This window comes from Thermobia domestica, chromosome 13 (genome assembly GCF_964235325.1).
Source record: "Thermobia domestica chromosome 13, izTheDome1.hap1.1, whole genome shotgun sequence".
Classification (NCBI taxonomy): Eukaryota; Metazoa; Arthropoda; class Insecta; order Zygentoma; family Lepismatidae; genus Thermobia; species Thermobia domestica.
Window position 1 is genome coordinate 198,646,624 of NC_137466.1, and position 24,397 is coordinate 198,671,020.

Below are 24,397 nucleotides of genomic sequence, written 5' to 3' on the forward strand. Positions count from 1 at the left end.
TATATGGATACTCGATATCGACAATACACAAAGTGACTTATAGTATTTAATTAATATATGTTGCTAATTTTCCATGCATCTACACTAAATCATGGGAATAAATCTTTAACAACACTTTAATCTGGCATTGTAGAAGTGCTATTGGAAGCAAAATACACGCCACTGTACATCTGACATTTTTAAAAATCTACAACAAAAGATATTATATGATAATTTCTTTTTAACATAATTATTATTTATTTCCAACTTTAGAAAATATAGGGACACGGTGGCTCAGTGGTAAAGCGTTCACCTCTGGTACGTGGGGTAACTGGTTCGATCCCAGCTCCCGCCAAGTGGGCTTTGTAGTGGACAAATACCGTGTTTGTGGGTTTTCTCGGAGTTCTCCCGTTTCTTCCTACTTGATTCATTCCATCGTTGCCTTCATTTCTCATCATCAGAGTCTTTAGCCTAGCCAGCATAATCGTGGGACGTAAAACTGAAATGTTTTAAATTTAGAAAATGTTTTAAAAAAACAAACTATTTTCATAATATTTCATAGTACTTCCTGTGCAATAAGGCGCTGCTCCCCAAATTTTAATATTGGTTTTTGTTTAAGCAACATTATATATATATATATATATATATACCCAACTGGGAGTTCTTGCATGTTGCACAGCTGCCTCAATATGCTGATATTATATCGCTGCTATAAATGGTCTTCCATGCAGGAATTTGCTCGCTACTAATTAAAGTAGCTTCCTAGTAGTTTAAAGATGCTGAGTTAACATCAACAATTATAGTCCCTCAACTGAGAATCAAACCCTATTTTACTATATGAGTTAGTAAGACTTACAGATAACAGCTAACTAACTTTCATTGACCTTTGGATAAAATACACGTATTTTGATAGAACAACGCACAGTATTCAATTTTATCTTAAAAGTATCTTTCTAGTTTGAGCTATAGGAAGAAATTTATTATAACTAATCTTATTTGTTAACGAAGTTCTACACACAGCTGCTGTAGGCAATTTTATGCTAATCCCTTAACAATGGAAGTTGAAACAGATTCTGAAAAAAAAAAAAAAAAAAAAAAATCAGCTAAGACTTTCTTCTGAATTTTTTCGAGAAGAATTACCCAAAAAATAAAACGAAGAAAACGAGTAACAAAACTAGAGAAGGAAGAGAAGAAATAGACTTCTGAAATGGAACGACGAAGTAGAAGAATCTCCAAACAGTGAAGGTACAATTGGCACAAAAATTAAATAAATAAATCAAAGTGCCGTTGACTTTAATATGGTCACCTGAAGCAAGAATTGCTGATCTATAATGTCTCAAAACAATAAGTTATATTAGTAACACAGCATATAGAAAAGTGTAAATATACATAACACCACTCACCTCCACGCAATGCAAGTATGTTCCTTATTCCTAGTTCTTTGGCACGATGAAGATGTCGAAGGGCCTCTTCCCTCGTTAGATTACAACAAGCGATGTGTAACATGGTTTCCAAACCACAATAATTCAAGGCTGCGCTAGCTATCATCATAGAGGACGTTTCTGTATCTCCACCTGGATTGCCAGCAGCATGCCATGTCACATCACAAAAGAGAGGACCACCCAGGCGCATGCGATCAAATCTGCAGTAATGAATATACAATAGAACAGCTATTTTCTAGAGACAAACTACAATTTTATTAAAGGAATACTTTTATTTTCTTTTGTCTTCAAACACTACTTTTACTGTAAATTTTAATAGACGTGTCAAATAATTTCATAACTCCCACTTTCGATCTAAGTGCAAGGATCTAGAACTCTCACATTCTGTCCCAAACAATAAGTCTGCTACGTAAAGAAAGCAGAGGTTGGTGTGTATTTCACTGTATTTTTAAGTAAATAAGTTTCCCTTCCTTACTTATCTTCGACTTATTTGCTCTTTAAAGCATCCTCGTTCATAAACTTAAAAACTGCAATTCTCTCTTTCATTATAATATTTATAACTAAGTAAATACAAAGCATAATTATTGTACGTTCCATATGCAGCTCATGACTTGGAAAAGCAGCGGAAAGAAATGAACGACGAATATGTCATGCTAAGCCTGGCAGCTCCTAATTTTTTTTTGTACCCGTTTGTCTTGAGTTTCTCTTGCATTTCTGATTTTCACTTATTCATGTACAAACAACGGATCAGCTTTTTTCAAAAATAATATTTTGACCTTTTACCACTTGTTAATACCTTACCCTTAATTCACTCAGTGATACAGGCAATATACTGAACGAAATTAATTTTAAAAAAAGACGAAAAAGAAAAAGAAAAGGATATTTTAGCTAACAGTTTAAGGTTTCTAGCCTTTTCCCTAAAGACTTTCAATCGTTCTGTCTTAAACAAAATTGTAGCTTGATAGAAACTTCTAACTGAATATTAGGTCATACGTAACTTTGGTAAATTGTTATATATAATATTTAAATCACTTGCTAAAATCTTTAATTACAATATTAATAAATAATAACTGTAACTGTGCAAAATCAAATGTTCTAAACCAATTGTTCCGGTTTTTTTTTTTTTTTTTTTTTTTTTTTTTTTTTTTTTTTTTTTTTTTGGACATGACACATTTTACTGAATGCCTACGATACCGCGACAATCTTGTTCGATTTTTATTAATTACAATAGAAATTATAATAGCGTGAGTCTATGCAGTACTGAATATCGTTGCTGTCGCTGGAGGCGTTGACTGGTTGCATCTGTTTCAAAAATGATTATAAACTAATTATTAAATGCTTCGTGATTTTTAAATTCTAAAATTTCGCGACACTCTATGGGACTGGGCTACACATCGGTTGGGAACCACTGCTCTATACCACACCTCTTCAATGAACCATCAGAAACACCACAGACAGACTTCATGAGATTTCGAATCCGTTTGTTTTTTGATTCTTGTACACGTATTCTTTATTTTAAAAACAACTTAATAATATTGATATGTATGCCATATTAGCCTCAAGTTTATGAAGCTAAATTCCATAGCATCGTAGCTCACGATGGGTTATGGGCAGCCAGATTAAACACATTCCATTGGGTGATGCGTGATCACTGCATCGACTTGCAAGGTCACTGGCACACCGAAGGAGGGAGAGTTGTAACCCCTCACATTGGTTTTATCGAAAATATTAAAATAGGAAGAATTACAGTTTTCTTAAATTTCGGAACTGAAATAATCTCTGTGTGTAAAGGAGGATTAATTTATATATTTGACGATACATCACTTCCAAATGTTCAGAAGTATGAATCATGTCTGGGTACACTAAACGCTTATTCAAAAAAGGAAGGAGACGAAAGTGTTTTTTTTTTTTTTTTTTTTTTTTTTTTTTTTTTTTTTTTTTTACAATTAAAATTTAAACCCTAGTCATATGTTATTTCTAGCGATTTTAGTATTCATCTAATCGTGGAAAGATAATCGATGCTGGAAGAAAATAAATAAACGATTGCTTGAAGCACTGGACCATAATTGTATTGGACGGGAGACCACTCGACTGTAATACACATATTTCCAAGGCTTCCCAGAGGGGTAGCAGGATTTTACAATACAAATACTACTACTTTTATGTAAAGAAGGGAAACTACAATCAAACTGACGCTTTCCAGTGAAATGGACAAATAACGGACAGAAGGAATATCCATATATTGTATTTGGAATCTATGCATGAAGGAAAACGGGAGAGAGAGGTTTATGTAAAGAGGGCAGTGTCAGACATGTACTCTACGAAACACAATAACATAATGATAATTATTTTACTGGAGACATATTCCCTCCCATCAAATACTTCTAGCTACAACTATGTGCAAGGCCATTATTTATGAACTTCCACACTGGAATTTACTATTTCTTAATTCATGTAATCCTTCAATCGTCTCATTTCGTATTTATTATTACGTTAATGTAAAAATAAGAGACATGTGCCAATTCAGACTATCACAATTATTTCATTCTAAAACAATATTATAAAATCAAATACACGCCAGAAACTAAAGTACCCCACGTCTCTAAATGTTCATCACTGAGTGATTGAAACATTTGTTAACTGTAGTTATAGGATACATATTTGAATAACTTATAAAGAATACTCTGAAGATAAGCAAACACTAAAGTATTTTTTTTTTCAATTGCTCCTTACTTCCATTTGCTACTTCCTATATTTTAACATTATGCCCACAACCAAAGCTTTTTTTTTTCTTTCTTTTCTTTTATGAAATTGATCAATTACATTTAAGAGGAAGCATAGAAATCATTTATTCGGGAAGCAAAAAATTCTCCAAACTTTTTCATTTCCTTTTGGTATCTTTTCCAATGCACTGCTAGACTGGTAACATGTGGAACACCGTTGAAGACATTGAAAAAGATGCCAGAAAGGAATGAAACAGTTTAAGAAATTGTTGCTCCCCGCATACGTTTTTTTTTTTTTTTTTTTTAAATCTCTGTGTAATTACAATAGATTTTACATCTTTCCTATTATGACCTAATTTAAGTATTTAGAAGTTTTAGATACAAAACATAACAAATATAAGCATTGTCCCATCACTAGGTAAACCTAACATGAAGTATTGTATGTTCTTTCTTTCTTAAAATTTATTCCATAACGAATAACAGAAATATATGGAATAACTCATACATGTCAAAATCTTGAGAGGGAAAAAAAAAAAGACTTATTTACTCAGGCAGAGTTTCTCAAACTTTTTTCAAGTGAGGAGCACTTTTATTAGTCCGGATGTTCTACGGTCTACCATTGTCTTGTCCCGTAAATTTATTAGGATCACGCAAGTTGAATTTCGACGCTACTTTAAAGCTACCTCGTATCTCAAAAACAAAACACAGCTTTACATAAGAACAAGAAGTTTGAAATTAGTTGAAAGTCAGGGACTTCTCTGACGGAGAAGTCAATTACGATAACAAATTGACTTCTCTATCAGAAAAGTCGTTGACTAATATCCAACTTTTTCAATTTTTGTTTCTTCTCCTGTAAATTTTTATTTTTTTTATTTTTTCAGATATGAGGTAGCTCCAAAGTAGCGTCGATTTATAATATTGTGATGTTAGTCCGTCCGTCCGAACGTCCGTTACTAGACACGGTAACTTTTGAACGAAAGAGTTTTTCTTTTTTTTTTTTTGCAATACACAGCTAGACCGATTATCTCGGCCGAGTCCGTTAATGGAGACAATCCATTAACATGTTAACGGATAACGATGATTTACGTCCATTCTTTACTCCATACAATAACTCTTAAACAAAAGTTTTTCTTTTTACTAGATAGCTCTTGAATAAAAACAAATTCAAGAATATTTTTGGGGAGTAAATAGCTAGACTGATTATCACAGTCGAATTCGTTTATGAAGACAATTTGTTAATATCTTACCGATAACGGCGACTAACATCCGTCCGTTACTCCACAATATAACTTAAACAAGAGTAAATTTTTGAATTGTTTTTTTTTTCAATAGAGTGAAAGTCTCGGTCGAGTTCGTTAATTGAGTCAATCCATTAACATCTTAACGGATAACGGCGACTTACGTACGTTCGTTGCTTCTCACGGTAACTCGTGAACAAAGTATTTTTTTTTCAATAGCTAGAGTAAATGTGTTGGTCGAGTTCGTTAATTGAGTCAATCCGTTAACATTTTTAACCAATAACGGTGACTTACGTCCGTTCGTTAGCTCTCAAGGTAACTCTTGATCAAAAATGAATTTTTGAATTCTGTTTATTGCAATACAGTCAATCCGTTAGCATCTTCACGGGAAACGGTGGCTATCTACCTCCCATTTTCTAGAACTGAAACAAAGATAATTGTAGAATGCTAGTTGCACATGGTGCAGTTAGATGACAGAATATTGTTCAGTGGTTGACATATTACCGGACGAAATTGAAATTTCTAGGTGTGATCCTCTTTACTGTTTTATAGAAAATTTATTATTATTATTATTATTATTATTTATAAAACATTAGCTACTGCCAGTATACTTATAGTTTCATGATAGTATTAATTAAAATTTCCTTAATTTTTTTTATTGACAGTAATAGCGAATTTACACATTAAAAAAAAAATACTTGAAAGCTAAGAAGAATATTTTATAATTACACCAATATAAGCTATTCCAATTTGTGTGATTTTTACCTTATTAAACTGTATAATATACACCGTGTTTCGAATAGAATCATCCGATTTCAACAAATCACAATTATGCGGCTTATAAATCCGTTTTGAATCAACAATAAACCGTCAAAAAGAATGCATTCTTAAGTTTCACACAGTTCCAGTAGGTTGTAGCAACGCGCTTCCTTCACCGGTGACCTCAATGTTTGTCAGGATGGTGATTGTACAGCAGAAATCATTTTGGGTTCTACGCTTGGCGAGAAGTTTGTCGACAATACCATGGTGTTATAGCTCCTACTACTTAGAGCATTAGGCGATGGTATAAACAATTCCAAGACAAGGGTTGTTTGGTAAAGGAAAATCCAGTGGTCCTTTTCGCGTGCCAGAAGATAATGAGGGGTGCATCCGGTAGAGTTTCGCACATAGTCCATTGCCGTGCATCCCAAGGAGACCATATTAGGATTATGATTATAAGGGACCATATGACCACTTATGATTTGATATGTAAGAAAAAAAATCTTCATGACTATCTTTGTAACATAAAATTTATCTGAAGTGTCTATATTCTATACTATGAATACTATTTACATTTTTAATTGGATGATCATTTCTGAAACACCCTGTATTTCTATTTGAGATTCTCAACTATAATGTGTGATGCGCAAGTCACTTGAATTTTATTTTAATGTCATTCTATACACATGTTCGATGTAAGAGAACTACAAGGGTAGACAAGGACCGTAGTTTGCGAAACACTAATCTATACTAACGAGCTTCCTTGTGATTAAATGGCTTACAATTCTCGCCTTTAGTGCGGAAAGCACGCGCTTGATCTCCGACGGGAGTATATATGTGATTTGGATGTTGACGTCATGTGCATACAAAAATCTACACTAGCATTGCAATCCCTTATATTGTGTACGTATACATAATACTAACTGCGCATTTCATAAAAGCAAATGTCCACCTTGCCAAAAGATTCACTGCTCCAGTCTTTGTCCTTGGTGGAAAGAACTCCAAAGAAAAAAATATATCTTTCGAAGCAATGCGATCCTGAATTTTGTCCGTTAGCGAACGATACTGCGCGAAACAGTTTGGGGAACAACATCGTTCATTGCTTGGTGTGTTTTGTCCACTGCTATCACTATGGTGGTTCGTCTCCAAACCATTTTCAACCATTATTTCGGTCCGAGATATATTTTTACTATTCTCCACCACCATGGTTATTTATTTCAGAAGCACCTGAAAAACAAAAAGAAAAAAACAAAATGTAAAATAAAACATATTGTCTTATTACAAACACATCATTTTCACTTATAGTACTATTCGTATCCTTAATTACAATTAAATACAATTAAATAATCAAACTCCCTTAAACCTTAACACTCAAAAGTCACAGATTGATTAAAAACAACGTTAAAACATATATTATTTTACTAACAACAACTCTGTAAATGAGGTGTTTCGGAAACAAATTTTAAAGTCAGCTAGTTAAGTAAACAGATGAGATCTTACCACAAACAAAGACCAAAAGAGTTCTAAAAAATAACTGAAAAAGACTTTTCCTTGTTCTTATTAACTGCCCCTATACAGAAGTACAACTGAATTAAGAGGATTCGGATCGAAAGGGGAGAGGGGAAATTCAAAGTTGAATTTAGCCAACAAATAAGATAGAAACAAAAGAACATTAGTTCTTTCTACAATATTTAAGAGAACTAGACATAAGGGATGGGGAACTTTGCCAACTACTACGAACAGTTCGGGAAGTTAATGTGATAACAGACTTGGAACGAAGTTCAACATAGAAGTTCAAAATGCAGTGAAAAAAGAAAGAAAAAAGAGGGCAAAATAAATCTGCCCCTTTCCCCGCCACATGCAAAGAACTGAGATTAAAAATGGTTTCTAAAACAACCACATTAGTAGTTAAGTATAAAAATAAATGTTGAACAGTAATATTTCTCAGGAGTAAATACTCCCAAGACAATAACGTTATTTCAGCTATTGTCTTAAAACGAACATATGAAAGCGTGAAGATAAGATAAGCGAACACTAAAATAAAAGGTCTTTTAATCTCTTCCTGTTCTCATTTATTACTCCCTATATTTTAAGATTACTCTCACTATCAAAGATCTTTTCTTCTTTTCCTTTTTCACTAATGAAATTGATCAATTACATTCAAAACGAAACGTAGATATCAATCTGAACAACTGCTGACGTTAAAACTACCTCAAACTCATCCCACACAAAAATTGCTAATATTAAGAAAACAAAATCTGCAATGATTCTTTACAATAATTCTACTCTTTCCTTTAATAATATCATCAGAAAACTACTCACTTCTGAGCAGGGTTGGCAATAACCATAGTTTTTATTGAAAAAAAATTGGGGGGTGTTGAACCTTTTTTTTGGGGGGGGGGTTTAAGCCAGGTTTTTTTTGGTTTAAATAATTTGCTCTATGTATTTATATCACATATTGACAGAAATAAGTTTACTTCGCCTTGGTGTTATTATGCAACAATCGGGTTATGCTGAAAGAGGTCACATAAGCTTAAAGCAGAATCCAAACCGCTTCTCGGCTTACATCCGAGAGAAATTGTCCTCCATTTGAACTCGAAAAAGGGACTAGTTGGCCACAAATGCAATACATATGTATGTCATTTCCATGTATTTTATCAATAGTAAACATTATTAAAAGGAAACAATATTTAGAATTTGTTTTTGATTGTAGTTGAATAACATAATAACAAATTATAAAATATCACAAAAGAAACTTCATAAACTTATTTTTTTAAAAAAAAGTTGTTTTTGTAGTATAATCTCTTTGAGTAATGAATGGGGAATTTAGGTCTGAATATAATACGAATAATATACGCGATAGAAACGTGATAACCCACAAATGTGTGTTCATTACGATTTTACGAACACTTACACTCTTACGAACATTTTTTTGTTTTTTGGTTTAAACCATTTTTTTTAATAGCTGGTTTAAACTACCTTGGCTTAAACCAGCCAACCCTGTTTCTGAATAATTACGTAAACATTTGAGAGTTAAAAAATTTTCTTACGACGAAGAAACCATTCAAATGTAATCACTAAAACCCAAGAACTTTTAATTAAAAAAAGAAAAAAAATCACAACTTTCGATTTGTATTCATGAGTATTATTCTTTCAAAATAATAACATTAATTTTTTAATTCTTTCTTAATTATATGAAACAATTACTAACACGAAACAAGACAAATAAGGGTCAACTATGTAATATATATTAAAGTACAGAGCACGTGTATTGTACGTGAAACTAGTTAGAATTGTTTACCAAATAGTAAGATTTATCTAGTTTGTTTCTTGCAAAACAATTCAATTCAATACAATAAATTTACTTCTCTGTATCTTAAAACAATAATATATTTTATAAAATAGGCAGAATACTAAAATCGTTAGTAAACATGTAAAAACAATAACAACAGTAATCAACTGAAGTGGATTTTGAGTTTTCATTTGTGGTTTATTTTACTTTATACCCATGTAGAATATTAGAACGAACTTTAAAATAATTAATTTTTCTTATTAACTTCTACAAGCTCTATACTAATTGTTCTATGTACTTTATTATTATACTCATTAAACAATTCTTGTAATATATCTATTCATTTATAACTTTCATGAGTACTAAATTTTTTCCACATGTTTTGTGAGTTTTGTTAAAACGTCCTACGATATGTTGTTTTACGAAGAGCTGCTCAAAATTGAAAAATTCGCAAAATATCATCTCTCTATGGCTTATGGTTCCCGAGATATGGCTCCTTAAATCTCCCGAAACCCAAACTTTTTTGGCCAATATCTGGGAAACGGTGGCCAGTTGGCCAGTGGACACAGGTTTTCATTTGGTACCAAAATGTTCACCATTCTCTTAAGTATTGATCAACACCAATATGATCTCTCTATGACATACGGTTCCCGAGATATGGCTCCTTAAATCTCCCGAAATCGGAACTTTTTTGGCCAACATTTCGGGAACGGTAAGAGTGATGCGAAAAATTCCATCACTTCCTTTAGATGGTTTTTAAAGCTCTATCGAATGGAGGACTCAAAATTGAAAAATTCGCAAATAACAGGCTCTCCCTCACACACACAGACAGAGAATTCAGTAACGTACTTTTTAAGTTTGTTGAAACAAACTATCTCAATTGATTAATGTTTATCTCCGAACAAACTTCAAAGTATATGCCATGGCATTAGTTCCTTAACGTTGTAACTATGTGACAGTATGATACGAGAATACAAGTAAATAACTTAAGAGTTATTGCTGAAATAATTTATCCTTTGATAAGTTGTGTCTGAATTTTTATATAATTTTTAGTGAAAACTCAGTGGTTTCTATTTTCGTTCTTACAACAACACTTATTCTATTGATAAAACAGACCTGTTACAGTATTCATAATTAACACAATAATACACTTATATTTATACACTGTATATGATAAATAATATACACAAAATATTTACTTTACTTTAAAAACAGAAAGAAGAAAAAATCACAACACTAACCTATGTCTGTAGAAAAGATTTAATGCCACTTCGCAGAAGATACCCTAGTTTCCCTACTCACTAGAAAAGTAGTTTTACATTAAAAAAGACCACCAAGCAGAACTTTCTCACCCACCCACGGAATTTGGAATGATTTCAAACAACACTGATAGCCTATGACCTTGACACAAATTAAGACCAGCGCCAGACTAGTTTAATGAGTTTATGTATCATATCATGATGGGTGTAAGTCAAATACAACAGTAAAGTCAATGAGAAAAAAAGTGATGAATCACTGGATATTAATGACTTCTTTATGGAGAGAAATTTAATTTTCCTGAAAAAAAAAAACTGGAAACAACCAAGGAATTAAAAGCCTATTGTTCGGACAGTAAATTAATCATCAACTTTTACATTTGGTATTTACACTTTCCATGAAATACAGGGTGAGTCAAAAGTCCTTGGACACCTGCGTCAGTTTGAAAATCGACGGGAAAAGTAAAAAGTGATGATGTGAACAGAAGTTTGATTAGGGGCCGCATCTTTTGGAGTGTATGTCATTCATGGCCGCCATCTTGAAATCCGCCATTTTGGATTCAAGTCATTTTTTTAATGGGAAGGGGGGTGTATGACACATCAAATAACACTAGCTTGAGCTCAGGAATTTAGTGGTGTAATCTGTTTTTTTTTTTTCTATCTTGTACAGTTTAGAAGTTATTAATGTTCAAAGGTGGGAAATTACCTTGATACTGACCCAGTTCTCTCTTTGTTCTAGGTGATCTAAAATGGGTCTGACACGTGAACAGAAGATCGAAATCATCCTTATATCAGGGGAACGCAGCTACCGAACAATAGCAACTGACTACAACAGACGGCACACAGACAGAGAACCGGTATCGCAAAGCACGGTGGCTCACGTAATCACCAAGTTCCGGGAAACGGGCTCTATTCAAGATAGGGCACGTAGTGGGAGACCAAAAACTGACACCAATGAGGAAACTGCAACGGCGGTTGTTGCGTCGTTTGTAAAAAGTCCTAAACGAAGTACCCGTCGTGTGTTCCTAGCATGTGCAATAAGCCAATCCTCCGTTATCCGGATATTGCACGCCAATCAGTGGCATCCTTACAAGCTGCACATACAACAAACTGAACGACGATGACCCTGATCGCCGGTTGGAGTCGTGCATGTGGGCATGTGGGCTACTGAACAACACGAACTGGATCCTGCGTTTGCCAAGGGCATACTGTTCAGCGACGAGGCGTATTTCACTTTGAACGGGGAGGTTAATCAACATAATTGTCGGTATTGGTGTGACACAAATCCGAACTGGGTTGACCCGAGTTGAGAACATAGTCCAGCGAAGGTGATGGTGTGGTCTGGCATGTGGAACACCCGCATCATTGGGCCATTTTTCATTTATAACACCTTAACTGCACCACAGTATCTGATGCTGCTGCAGGACCTTGTGTTCCCTGCCACACTGAAAGCTGACGGCATTTTCCCATCTTATTTTCAGCACGATGGAGCCCCTCCACACTATGGACTTGGTGTCCGTGAATGGTTGGATGAACAACTGCCAGGGAAGTGGATTGATCGCCGAGGTCCCGTGGAGTGGCGGCCCAGATCCCCTGACTTAACGCCCTTTGATTTTTATCTATGGGGACATCTTAAGCAGATAGTGTATGCTAAGACAATCCGTGATTTGAGACACCTGGAGGAACGCATCCAACAAGCCTGTGACCAAATTTCAGGAGACATTCTCCTCCGTGTGCAGTCAGAGTGGTTGCGGCGACTACAGTTGTGCATTGCACGGGATGGACAATACGTAGAACATGTGTTGTAGCATTCAGTATCAAGGTAATTTCCCACCTTTGAACATTAATAACTTCTAAACTGTACAAGATAGAAAAAAAATTACACCACTAAATTCCTGAGCTCAAGCTAGTGTTATTTGATGTCATACACCCCCTTCCCATTTTAAAAAAATTGACTTGAATCCAAAATGGCGGATTTCAAGATGGCGGCCATGAATGACATACACTCTAAAAGTTGCGGCCCCTCATCAAACCTCTATTAACATCATCACTTTTTACTTTTCCCGTCGATTTTCAAACTTATGCAGGTGTCCAAGGACTTTTGACTCACCCTGTACTTTAATACTGGAAGTGAAATACATTTGCTTGGCGTGTTCCACAAATTAACTGTAAATCAAATGGGCGTGTTTCAGATTACATAAACATGAAGTGTAAGACAATGAATGATATTGCAAATATATTCTTTAATACAACTTCTCTGGTTCTGAGATTGTCCCCTCGATTCTAAATCGATTGTCTGTATGTTTATTGAATTTTAGCGTCCCTTATCAGCACCAAAGCTTTTTATTTTAGTTTAACATTCCACGTTTATGCATTGAAGCTAAGACATATGTTGGTAATGAGATAGATGAAAATGGTGGAATGAAGAAAATGGAACGAAACGAGAGAACTCTTAAAAAAAAAAGACTCACGCACACGGTGTTTATACACCATAAAGCCAACTTGATGAGAACTGGGATTGAACCCGGACCTCTCGCACCAGAGGTGGGCGCTTTATCACTGAGTGATCGCGGCCTCACTAAGATCATGCGAGACAAGATTTACAGTTAGTCTACGGCAGGGCCGGATTAACCGATCTGGAGGCCCAGGGCTAGAAAAAATATGTGGCCCCTGCTGAATTCGCCCAACACATTTCTGTGCAAGTACAGTTGGAACATTATGGGACTATGTTTCATGTTTTTGGTGTATTTTATCTTATGATCATGGTTGTTATCTTCTATGATTCTTTTTAGACAGCAAGCTGAGATTTTGATCAGAGTGGAGGCCCCCATCCACCTGGAGGCCCTAAACCCCTCCCTTAATCCGGCTCTGGTCTACGGCTTCTCAATGCGTCCGCAGCGCGTTTTTTTTATAGCTCATGCGTACACTTGGAATACGCTGGCCATGTATTTAAATGTGGATGACTAACCACAATGCACTGCAAACGCGAAAGCAATAAAAACGCGCAGAATACGTAGACTCGGGCGTATTTGGTGCGTTTCGGAACAATAGACCGCCTGCTCTTTCGGAATCAGTAAAGTGGGGGGGGGGAGGAAAGACGTGTTGCCAGGCAAGCGGATTTTAGCAAGAAACAGCTGCTTGCAAGATGCACTGTGCAGAGTATTGGAACTCTGTTATTATAAAATATGTGTGTGTGTAACAAAAGAAAATTCACAAAAATTACAAAGAAATTCCCGAAAAATTAGCTAATCACGGAAAAATCTATGTAACACACTAGGGTTACATAGAAAAAAGACCTGGAAACCCTGACTGGCTCACAGTATGATTTATAACTATAACTAAAGTAAAATTACCGAGTAGTCACCTAGATCGCGTTCGCTGCGGGGAGTAATGCATGGGAAACGCATCCTCGTATAGCCATAGCCTTAAGGTAGAATCAGAAACTCCGCAAGCCCTTTAATGCACTCCCCACCGGGAATCGAACCCACAATCTTATGCCTTAAAGGCACGCGCGCTAACCACTACGCTAGCGGAGAGAGCTTGTTTTCAAATGAAAAAGAAAGAAATCTTTAAGTCTTACGTCCCACGGTTATGCCGGTTAGGCTAAAGGAGACGGTGATGATGAGTAATGAATGAAATGGTGGAATGAAGAAACTGGGAGTAAACGGGAGAACCCCGAGGAAACCCACGCACACGATGTTTGTCCACCACAAAGTTCACTTGGCGGGGGCTGGGATCGAACCTGGGACCCCAATATTTTCAAATGAATCGAACCCGAAACCACATATACAAAAAAAAAAAAAAAAAAAAAACAACAAGTGTAAGAAAAAGATGGGTATACCGCGAACACACATGAAAATAAAGTTCAAAGTTTTTCTTACTTTATTTATTTATTTTAAATGTATAAGAATTACAGAAAAGAACTTGATTTGCACATACTGTATTCAAGAACAGGCTCTTTAATATGAACACTACCGTTCTCGCTAACCTTGTTCAGACAACCTGCGTAGCTCTTTGCATAACATTTACAGTTATACAGCGATTGCGCTTCGAGTATGACCTTCAGACAGGAGAAAGTTGCGATATCAAGGTATTGTCTCACCTCTAAAGAAAAGGCGTTAAAAAAGACATTAATCTTAGGTACGTCGTAAATAACAGGAACATTTTTCTACAACAACTAAAAAATGAATGAAACTTCCTTATTACTCATAATAATAAACTGATAGATATGTCTGATAAGAACCATTTCTGAGTTACAATAGCTTATTATTCAAACAAGGAGATATGAAGCTACAATACTTGAAATAATTCCCCCAATATATTATAGCAAAGATGTTTCCAAATCAACGGAGCAAACACTAGTTTAAAAAGTAAAATACATCCGTTGCAACCAGAAATTAAAATTGCCTATTTGCGAATCTTTTAAATAATGACAAGACTATAATATTCTACAGGACTTGTATCTCAATCATAATGTACGAGGTGCACACCAGAAGTACGTGCCATTTCCAAGAATAAAGGTAGTTTGGATATGTATTACAACGCCAGTCGGGGCCGCGGAAACTCAGTGGTAGAGCATTCACCTTTGGTGCATGGAATTCTTGATTCGATCCGAGCCCGTCTAAAGGGAGATTTGTGATTTAGAAACAACGTGTGCGTGGGTTTCCTCGGGGTTCTCCCGTCTCTTCTTTTTCTTCATTCCACCATTTCATTCATTTCTCAACATCACCGTCTCCTTTAGCCTAGCCGGTATAACCGTGGGACCTAAAACTTAAAGATTTCATTCCATTTTCATTTTTGCAACGTCTGTCTTCAACTGCGCTATTGATTGCTGTTCAGATCTTCGAAGTTTGGACGTGTAAGTTTCCGTTTAATATGTAGATTTCAGATACATAAGAATGTGACATACTGGCATTTGAAAAAGTATAACCTTTATATTTAGTTGGCAACACTGTTGATCTATGAATTTGGACGGCTGCAAACACCTTTCGGCCTAGAGGCGGCAAAATATTAAATCCGGCCCCAGCGATACCGGGAGAAAGTAAGTGGCAAGCAGTATTGTGTTTTGGAACCGAATATGGTACCGCAGCTCACGTACCCAGATTAAAAAAAAATAATAATAAATAAATAAAAAGCCTCAAAGTTGAAACTATGAGATTAGCAGTACCTGAAACAGCACGAACGAAAATATGAAATAAGATATACTGCTACGCCATAAAGAGGAAAAAATAATTTTTAAAAAACGAACAGATGGATACATCTTGATTGTGAAAAATATACAACAGAAATATAAGAAACAGTAACTTAATATAAGATCATATTTTTCTTCCTTTTAATGATCATAGACGACGAATCAATCGTCTAGCCGATCGATATACTTTTTTGTGTACAGTCATGTCCAAAATGATTATCGCATGTCAATAAATATGTTGTTGTAGGAATATAATTTGATAACGAATTCGTCCGGTATTTCTTATATTGTTAGTATGTGTATAATCGACAAAGACATGTATGTGGTAAATTTCATATAAAGAACAGAAAATAAAAACAATAAAACAAAAACAAAACTTTTTTTTGTCCATTTAGCAACATTTTGTTTTACTCATTCTAATTTTCGTATTTATATTTTTTTCCTGTGAAATTTACCACAAATATACATTTCCCAATCATACATATAGTATTAGTATTAAAAGTACCCTGCAAAATCATTATCAAATTATAGTCTTACAAGAAGGTAGTTATAGATATGCGGCAATCATTTTGGGCATGAGTGTAAGTACTAATTTTATGCAGAAGATATTGTATAATTGCGTACAAAGCAGATAGAGAGATTATAATTGGAACATTCTTTTGATTGTGGATTGTAGCCTAGGCCCTTTTTCTTTAATGGATTAAGTACTTATTTGTTAGTGAAGATAAATCGAGACGTAATCTTATCTTTATATATTGTATATACGAAAGTTATTTAGTATTGATAATGAACGCAGTCACATAATGATATTACTACGAATCGAAGGCGATAAATTGAATGAATAAATGATAAATGTGCAAATTTAAAACTTGCCTTGCCTGTGCACTGACCTAACGAACTTGCAAAGTGACGCAGCTAAAAATAGTATGTTGACTTAACATATGTGACGCTAGCACCTTCATAAATAGATTATCAGAGTTATATTCAGAACACGTTTAACTTTCACGGAATTCTTTTGGGTGTTCGTGATAAGAATTTAACATGGTTGGTAGGATGATATGAAATGGAATGCACAGAATTGCGTATTCGTGGATCAAGCAGAGAACTCCGAAGTAACGAAGTTAAGGATGAGGGTCTGAAGCGTCCAGGGCCTAACTTCTGCAGCTAGTATCCCAGCAATCTCTTGGTCTCAATGAGAGAAAACCCTTGGAAAACTCATTAAATTAGCAGCATTCTTACCTTTTGCGTGAAAGACCTGGACTTGGATCCCACCTTGAACTGGAGGTCTATTCCACAAATCCCACGACTTACACGGAAGTACTCGGCTCGGAATGCTAATAGAGGAATATTTCGGCACGGACTGCTGTTTGTGGTTTCGTGCATACGTGTACCAAATATAAGAGTTTGCAAGTCTGCTTTCGGGAGAAAGGGGTTCAGAATTGATCCCTGTTAGGGGTACAAGTAGTTCAAACTTCAGACCTGAAGAGACGTGAAACTCCACACAGACAGATTAATGTCATCCTTAAATGAAACGTAAAAGCCCAAATCGTCAGTGTATGTTCGATTTCTAGTGGAGGGAAATATTTTTCAGTGTTGACGCAAAATCATGATACAAACACAGGACCATTCGAATTACAAGGTAGCGAACTCAAGTCTAAAAAGCCAAAAGTAACTGCACAAAGGGTGCTGCTCCATGTCTTCTTATTAAAATCCGCCTGGCCGATCACAGCCCTTCTCCAACAGCAACTCCGGAAATTATTATTATTAAAGATAATTGACCTTTGAATATTATTAAATGAATACTTATCAGAGACAATTAAACTAACACACAGTTTATCTCAAATTTGATAAGATTAGCTCTATGTCAATGGCTCAGGCCTGCTTGATGCAAGATATCCGGGTTCGACATTGTCGGGTGTACAAGCAGTTTCTATTAACCTTCAGGCTCTCGTCTTATGTATATTTGCACTGAAACGGGATATGAAACCTTAGAAAAACAAATACAATAAAATTTGAAGTTTTTGCTTTGATAAAAGTTGGAATTTAATACCTTTGTCTGATAACATATAAAGGCTGTAAAGGCTTAAATACTGTTCTGACCTTCGTGGCACTTTACGAGTATATCAAGTAACTGCCAATAAAAACTTTAATAATATGTAACGTTTCACGGAGACAGTTACTTTCTTTCCTCGAGAATTGATCGATTTACATGGTGGATGACTTTTTTTTCAAATCAGTAATTTAAATAAAGTTATGTTTTTATTTGAATTTCAAGTAAAACGTATAAAGTTATTTCCACGATAACAGATCGAGTTGTAAACACAAACCGAGTAGTATACGTCCAGCTGCCGCACGCATCATATGTTCAAACGTCTGGATCGTTTACCCGACGAACAGATTTCTTGCGATATACCATTTTGCTTTGCTTAAGCAGTAGCATACGCAAAGAAACTAGCCAGTTCAGGGTTGTAAATCCACTCCTTCAACAACGTATGAAAAAAAAAAAAAAAATGCATTTACCACATAAAGATAATATTTAATCCGCCCCTCCTCCTTTATGAATTTCTGTGTACCCCACTGATCCAAAATGTTTTATCAGAAAATGCTTTTTTCTCCCCTACCATTTTCAACACCCTCTCATTCGTTTTCCGCTCGATCCAGTTAATTCTCTCCATTGTTCCCCACACCATTTCGAAACTGCCGTTTCTTTCATCGTTTCTGCGTAATGTACATGTTTCTGTCCCATACAGTACAACAGCCTCAATAGTTGAACTAAAATCCAATAGAACACTTTTATTTAGTTGGTGAGCAATAAAATTCCATTCGTTTTTCTCTTAAAAATACACAGCAACATCCACAAATCAGCACTTCTCAAGTTTGGATGTTTCTGGATTCTTGAATACCACTCTTCATAAAAAATTGAATAATAACGCTTTCAAACACAGGGTCAAGAAACTGCTCCAGAAGAACCTATTTTTCCAGTGTTGATGGATATTTTAAAATTACTTCTTCAATTAAGAGTAACCCACTGTAACAGTTTGTTGTCTCAGAATTTGTGTATATGTACACTCATGTCCAAAATTATTGTCGCATGTCTATAAATATGTTGTTGTACGAATATAATTTGATAACGAATTCGCCCGGTATTTCTTATAATGTTAGTATGTGTATAATCGGCAAAGACATGGATGTGGCAAATTTCATGTCAAAAGAGCAGTAAATAAGAACAATAAAACGAAAATAAATCTTTCTTGTCCATTTAGCAACATTTTGTTTTACTCATTCTAATTTCCGTATTTATAATTTTTTCCTATGAAATTTACAACAAATATACATTTTCCAATTACACACATAGTATCAGTATTAAAAGTACCCTGCAAAATCATTATCAAATTATATTCTTACAATAAGACAATTATAGATGTGCGACAATCATTTTGGACATGAGTGTACTTCATATGTATACTTTTACTGTTTACTACTGCACTGAAATGTATGACGAAACCATTATTTATTTATTTATTTATTTATTTATTTAAGAAGAAGAACACAACAGGTTATTCTACCCAATTACAGTGTTCATATCAGAGTTACATAGAATATCTATAATATATTTGCGAAATCTATTCTGACTCATACTGTGTATATCCAGAACTTTTTTACATTTACTCAGTTTGTTGTAGACTGCACCCATCCTCCACGTTGGTGACTGTTTTGTTGCATTTGTTCGAGATTTCTTAGAATAAAAGAAATTTCCATTGCTCACACGTATGTTTCCATTGGGTACCCTGAGATGAAAGGCAGAGACCAAATCCTTACTATTTAATTTGTTATTTAATATTTTGTACAAGAATATCATGTCATTTAACACTCTTCTGTGATTGAGAGACATTGTGTTAAAATTTTCATTAAGAGAAGTACTATTTTCATATGTGGGGAAGATGCCTGTTCTCTTGTACACCAGAAACCGCAGAAATTTATTTTGAACTCTTTCTATTCTAATAGAGTCTTTCTTCGTGTGGGGGTTCCATATAATAGACGCATATTCTAATTTTGATCTAACAAATGAAAAATATAATTTCAGTAAAACATTCGACTTATTAAATTCCCTTCCCATTCTCAAAATAAATCCAAGATTTTTGTTTGCGTCATTTACAATTTGATTTATATGATGCTCAAACGATAGTTTGTTATCATATATTACACCCAAATCTTTGATAGTTTGTTCCCCCTTTAATTCTTTACCACCTATCTTATATTGAAATTTAACAACATATGAATAACATACCTTAAGGTGAATAAAATTAATTATCAATTACCCTATAGCTACCAACCAAATAAGGAAATATGGGGACAATACCAACGTCTTAACTACCGTACTGTAAGTGGGTCCAGTCTGAGGGCCCTTTCAGATTTCTAGAGCCAAAAAGCCTGAAATATCCACCAGGAAATACTTGGCAGCCTAGATCGAATCAGGAACCCGTAAGGATGCATCGACCACCATGACTATGTAGAGAGAGAGAGAGAGAGAGAGAGAGAGAGAGAGAGAAAGAAATGAAATCTTCAAGTTTTATGTCCCACGGATATGCCGGCGAGGTTAAAGGAGATGGTGATGATGAGAAGTGAATGAAATGGTGGAATGGAGAAAGTGGGAGGAAACGGAAGAACCCAAGAAAACCCACGCACACGGTGTTTGTCCACCACAAAGCTCACTTGGTGCGAGCTGGGATCGAACCAGGGACCCCACGCACAAGAGATGACCGCTCTACCACTGAGCCACCGCACCTCCAACAAACACGATTGAAAAAAATAATTATAATTAACCATAATAAGGTTATTTCATTTCATTTCATTTTTCAATCCAACTTCTGAAGTCAAGTTTTGGAGGTTTTTTTTTTGGGGGGGGGGGGCTGTATGTGGGTTATTTAATATTAAATATGTGGGTTGTTTAACGTTAAAAAAAAAAAAAAAAACGCTCGGCATTATTCGGGTAGACAAAATTTCAACAACGCTGACCGAAACCTGGGTAACACATTCAACGCTCTTCCGTCGCGAATCAAACCTAAGATCTTATTCCCTAATTTATATTTTCTTTTTTCTTAAACTCTACAATGAGGATATAAGTAAAGTTAACCCGTAGAAGTTAAGAATTTGGAGAAATTTTGTAATACAGTGAAACTAAAATTTCTTCTCTTATTGATACATGGCCATATTACAGCTGCAAGTAAAACTGAGGGACGCCACCAGAAATAATAGTTTAAAAAGTATCGTTTTCTCACTCCTAATGCCTTCCAAAAGGCTCGCGTGGGTATGTGTTAGTATAGACCAAGTGCGTTAGTGAAGCAGGCGTTGGAGCACAAACGAGAAAAACACGCTCCAACCCAGGGGTGGATTCAGGACCGACTTCTGGGGCGGGGGGGGGGGCGGTGAGTTGTCATACTGCTACTTTTAAGGGTTCCAAACTTTGGGATGGGTTTTATTTATATAAATAAAACAAGAAAGTTTCCTCTTCTCGGGGGGGGGGGGGAATCGGAACGCCTCCCTGGATCCGCCCCTGCACCAACATAAACTAGGTGCAGATGATCATTATAAGCTTCTCATACATTTCTATTGCATAGTAATGATCCTAACGCTATTTCTGTGTTCACAGATGATTCACATTTTGTGAGTTCACCTCTACACAATTAAGTCTCTTGAACATCACCCTTCCTTTTCTGGGGTAAACTTTGCAATGCACGCTCCAGCTGTGCATCAATAAACAGGACCGCTTTAAAAGGACATAGTATAGTAGGATAAGCTAGACCAGAGTAAGACACGGATAAGAAAGGTAGGGTAGGATCGAATTAACTTAGGAAAATTCGAAATCATTTTCTTAAAATTAAGAGTGCAATTCTGGTCTCTGCGTAAGAATAGCAACTGGAGCGGGCATGGTCAAGTTAACCCCTTTTCTGAATTAACAGATTTTTGCCTGTAAATTTCAATAAAAAGAGCTTATTGTCTTCTTAATCTGTACCTTGATTGCTACATAAGCGTTTTGACAAGATTTCTGTTCGCAAACCGCTTTTCACTCTCGAATTCTGGTTCTCCCTTTACTGGGTATGTTCTTTAACCCTTTGAATAGCATTTAGTATTTCCCCCAGCTCTTTAGTTTGCTATATTATGTTGAGAACAGAACTCAACCAACCCCTGCGGGGTTTCTAACCCATACCTACTACTACTATAATACTCCTACTAGTTAGATTGAGGGAGTTACTATTAACAAAATCCACAACACTGATTTAATACGCAAAATATAGGCATAAAATAACCATGCAGTCAAAGATGTATAATCCTCTTGTCTTAATAATATATATATGATAAAGTTCTAGAACACTGGGTCGCATTCTTACACTTTGCTTGCAATTTAACATTCATATACTAAACATTACCTTAAGTTGTAAAAATAACATGTCTGTGGGTAATCCCATACCTTCCCACATTCTCATTCCACTATTTCTTTTCCAATCATACAATTTCATTAATAATTCGTCTTTTTTAACCTAGAGAGCCAACAGGTGGGTCGTTAAATTAAATACTCCAAATCTTCTTCTAACGTCCAATATTTAGCAAGAACTTAGTTTTAGTTCTTGATTTACAAGTGTCAATATTCTGAATAGGAGTCTTGACTTCTTTAGCGGCTTAGAAATAGCTCTTCTAAACCTGATTATTTGTATCACAAATCTAAGTATTTCAAGTGTATCTGAGGATAAGCGTAAGGCTTCATCCTACACATTTCATAAAAAATTGAATATATTTGTGAAACGAAACCTTTTAACTCACCTGTCTCTCAATAACACGTACGAACTTCACACTTTGCTCCTGCTGCAAATTAGTTTGTCACACTTTCATTGAATGGACTCTTCCTACCTTTTGTTTACAGCCACACCATTCCACGCAGCAAAGCAGACGAAAGATAGACGCTCTTTCAGTGTTGCCAATAAGTTGATACAAAAAGTCGCTAAATAGATGAAATGACTCCAATTTTGGATGAAAAGTCACTAAAAAAAATTATTCGTGGGATTCCGTCTTACTCTCTCTTATATATATAACTAACAATAATTTTACTTTTAATAAAATATATATTCTTAACTTTATGACCAATTTCACTTCAACGAAATCAAAAATGTGTTTTGAAAAATGAACAAAAGCAAAAGTCTACAAAGAAAAAAATCTCACTTCACTTATACTCACGATTCTACAGATAATCAGTTTGCTATTGGTAATATATTATTTGCGTCTCTAAACGGAAGCTCTACAAACTAATGGATATTAGAGGCACGGGCGTCTCTGACGGGGGCAGGAGGGACGCGTCCCCCTCCAATATTTTTAATACGAGATAAAATGGATCAATGCAGAATATATTTAGATCTATATTGAAGAAGTAAAAACATAGATAGAAGAAATGTATGTTGTCTCTTGTTAAGCAAGAGGGGACAATTAAAATATTCGCCTGACATGTGCCACTTTCAAAGAAAGATTTTTTTAAAGCTACACATCTTGGTTAGACGAACTAGTCTCGGCTGCAGGTACACACTTATTTCAGTGCTTAACAACCTACAATTGGATTCCATGACGTAGAAAGAGTACAGAAGAGAAGGGAAGAATGTATAGAAATTTGCTCTGAGAATTAAGAAGGGAAACATACCATAGAAGCCAAGATAACAAGAGAATTCTTTTTTTAAAAAATAGAGAAATTTGAATATTATATATGAGATTAAATTTCAGAAGATTCCTGTACAAGAGTAGCACGGGAGAACTACTATGACAGTATAGAAAGTAAAGATGGAAATGAGTCTTTGAGCGAATTGCAGTTTGAGGAAGATGGAAAGAACACATTGAGGAGCCGGATGACAGCAAGAATAAACTGTACATTTTAGACATTATAACGGAAAACAAAGTAAACGAGGATAGATGATCGAACAAGTTCAAAAAGTATAACGAAATGAAGAACGAAAAGTTAGATATACAGATGGTGATCAGAAAAATGGAAACACCTGTAGTTGGCAACACGTCAGATGTATGGGTTGGCAGTGGTGTCGTGGCGCCCGCAGCGCCGGACCGCTGGTGGTGATGTGTTACGTCGGTCTCCATATTACGTCAGGCGCAGTGGAACAGCAGTGTCCAGTGGCTGCAGCAGACGGTGGTAGTGTAAAATGGGAGACCTCTCAGATTTTCAAAGAGGGCAAATTGTTGATGCGCAGTTATGTGGAGTGAGTGTGACGGCAGTGGCTACTGTGTTAGGTGTGTCGCGTGGGACAGTGTCGAAGGTGATGACGGCCTGCACAACACATGGGAAAACCACATCGGGGAAGCGGAACAGTGGGCGGAAGAAAATCATGAGTGACAGGTCACGCCGGGTATTAAAGCGCATTGTCACGCAGAACCGTCGTGCCACTGCGGAGCAAGTGACGGAGAAACTCAATCAGCACCTCCCCCACCCTGTTTCGACAATCACAGTCCGCCGCGAATTACATGACA

The 24,397-nt window shown here is 35.6% G+C and overlaps 1 protein-coding gene across 4 annotated transcripts in view; it reads right to left on the bottom strand.

Moving 5' to 3' along the window:
* LOC145668933 (methylenetetrahydrofolate reductase (NADPH)) overlaps window positions 1-22,851 on the bottom strand; it is a 49,492-nt gene extending 26,641 nt beyond the window's left edge. Inside the window, exons 1-3 of one of the 4 annotated variants that reach the window (XM_081737216.1) lie at window positions 14,678-14,698; window positions 7,094-7,368; window positions 1,383-1,621 (exon numbers count right to left, since the gene is read on the bottom strand). In XM_081737216.1, the coding sequence (XP_081593342.1) occupies window positions 1,383-1,621; window positions 7,094-7,347 (493 nt within the window). In that variant the 5' untranslated portion in view covers window positions 7,348-7,368; window positions 14,678-14,698. Of the gene's footprint in view, window positions 1-1,382; window positions 1,622-7,065; window positions 7,369-10,674; window positions 10,697-14,677; window positions 14,699-22,699 lie in introns of those variants that run through there. The other 3 variants (XM_081737215.1, XM_081737214.1, XM_081737217.1) reach the window with 3 other exon arrangements.
* Window positions 22,852-24,397: the final 1,546 nt, after the last annotated feature.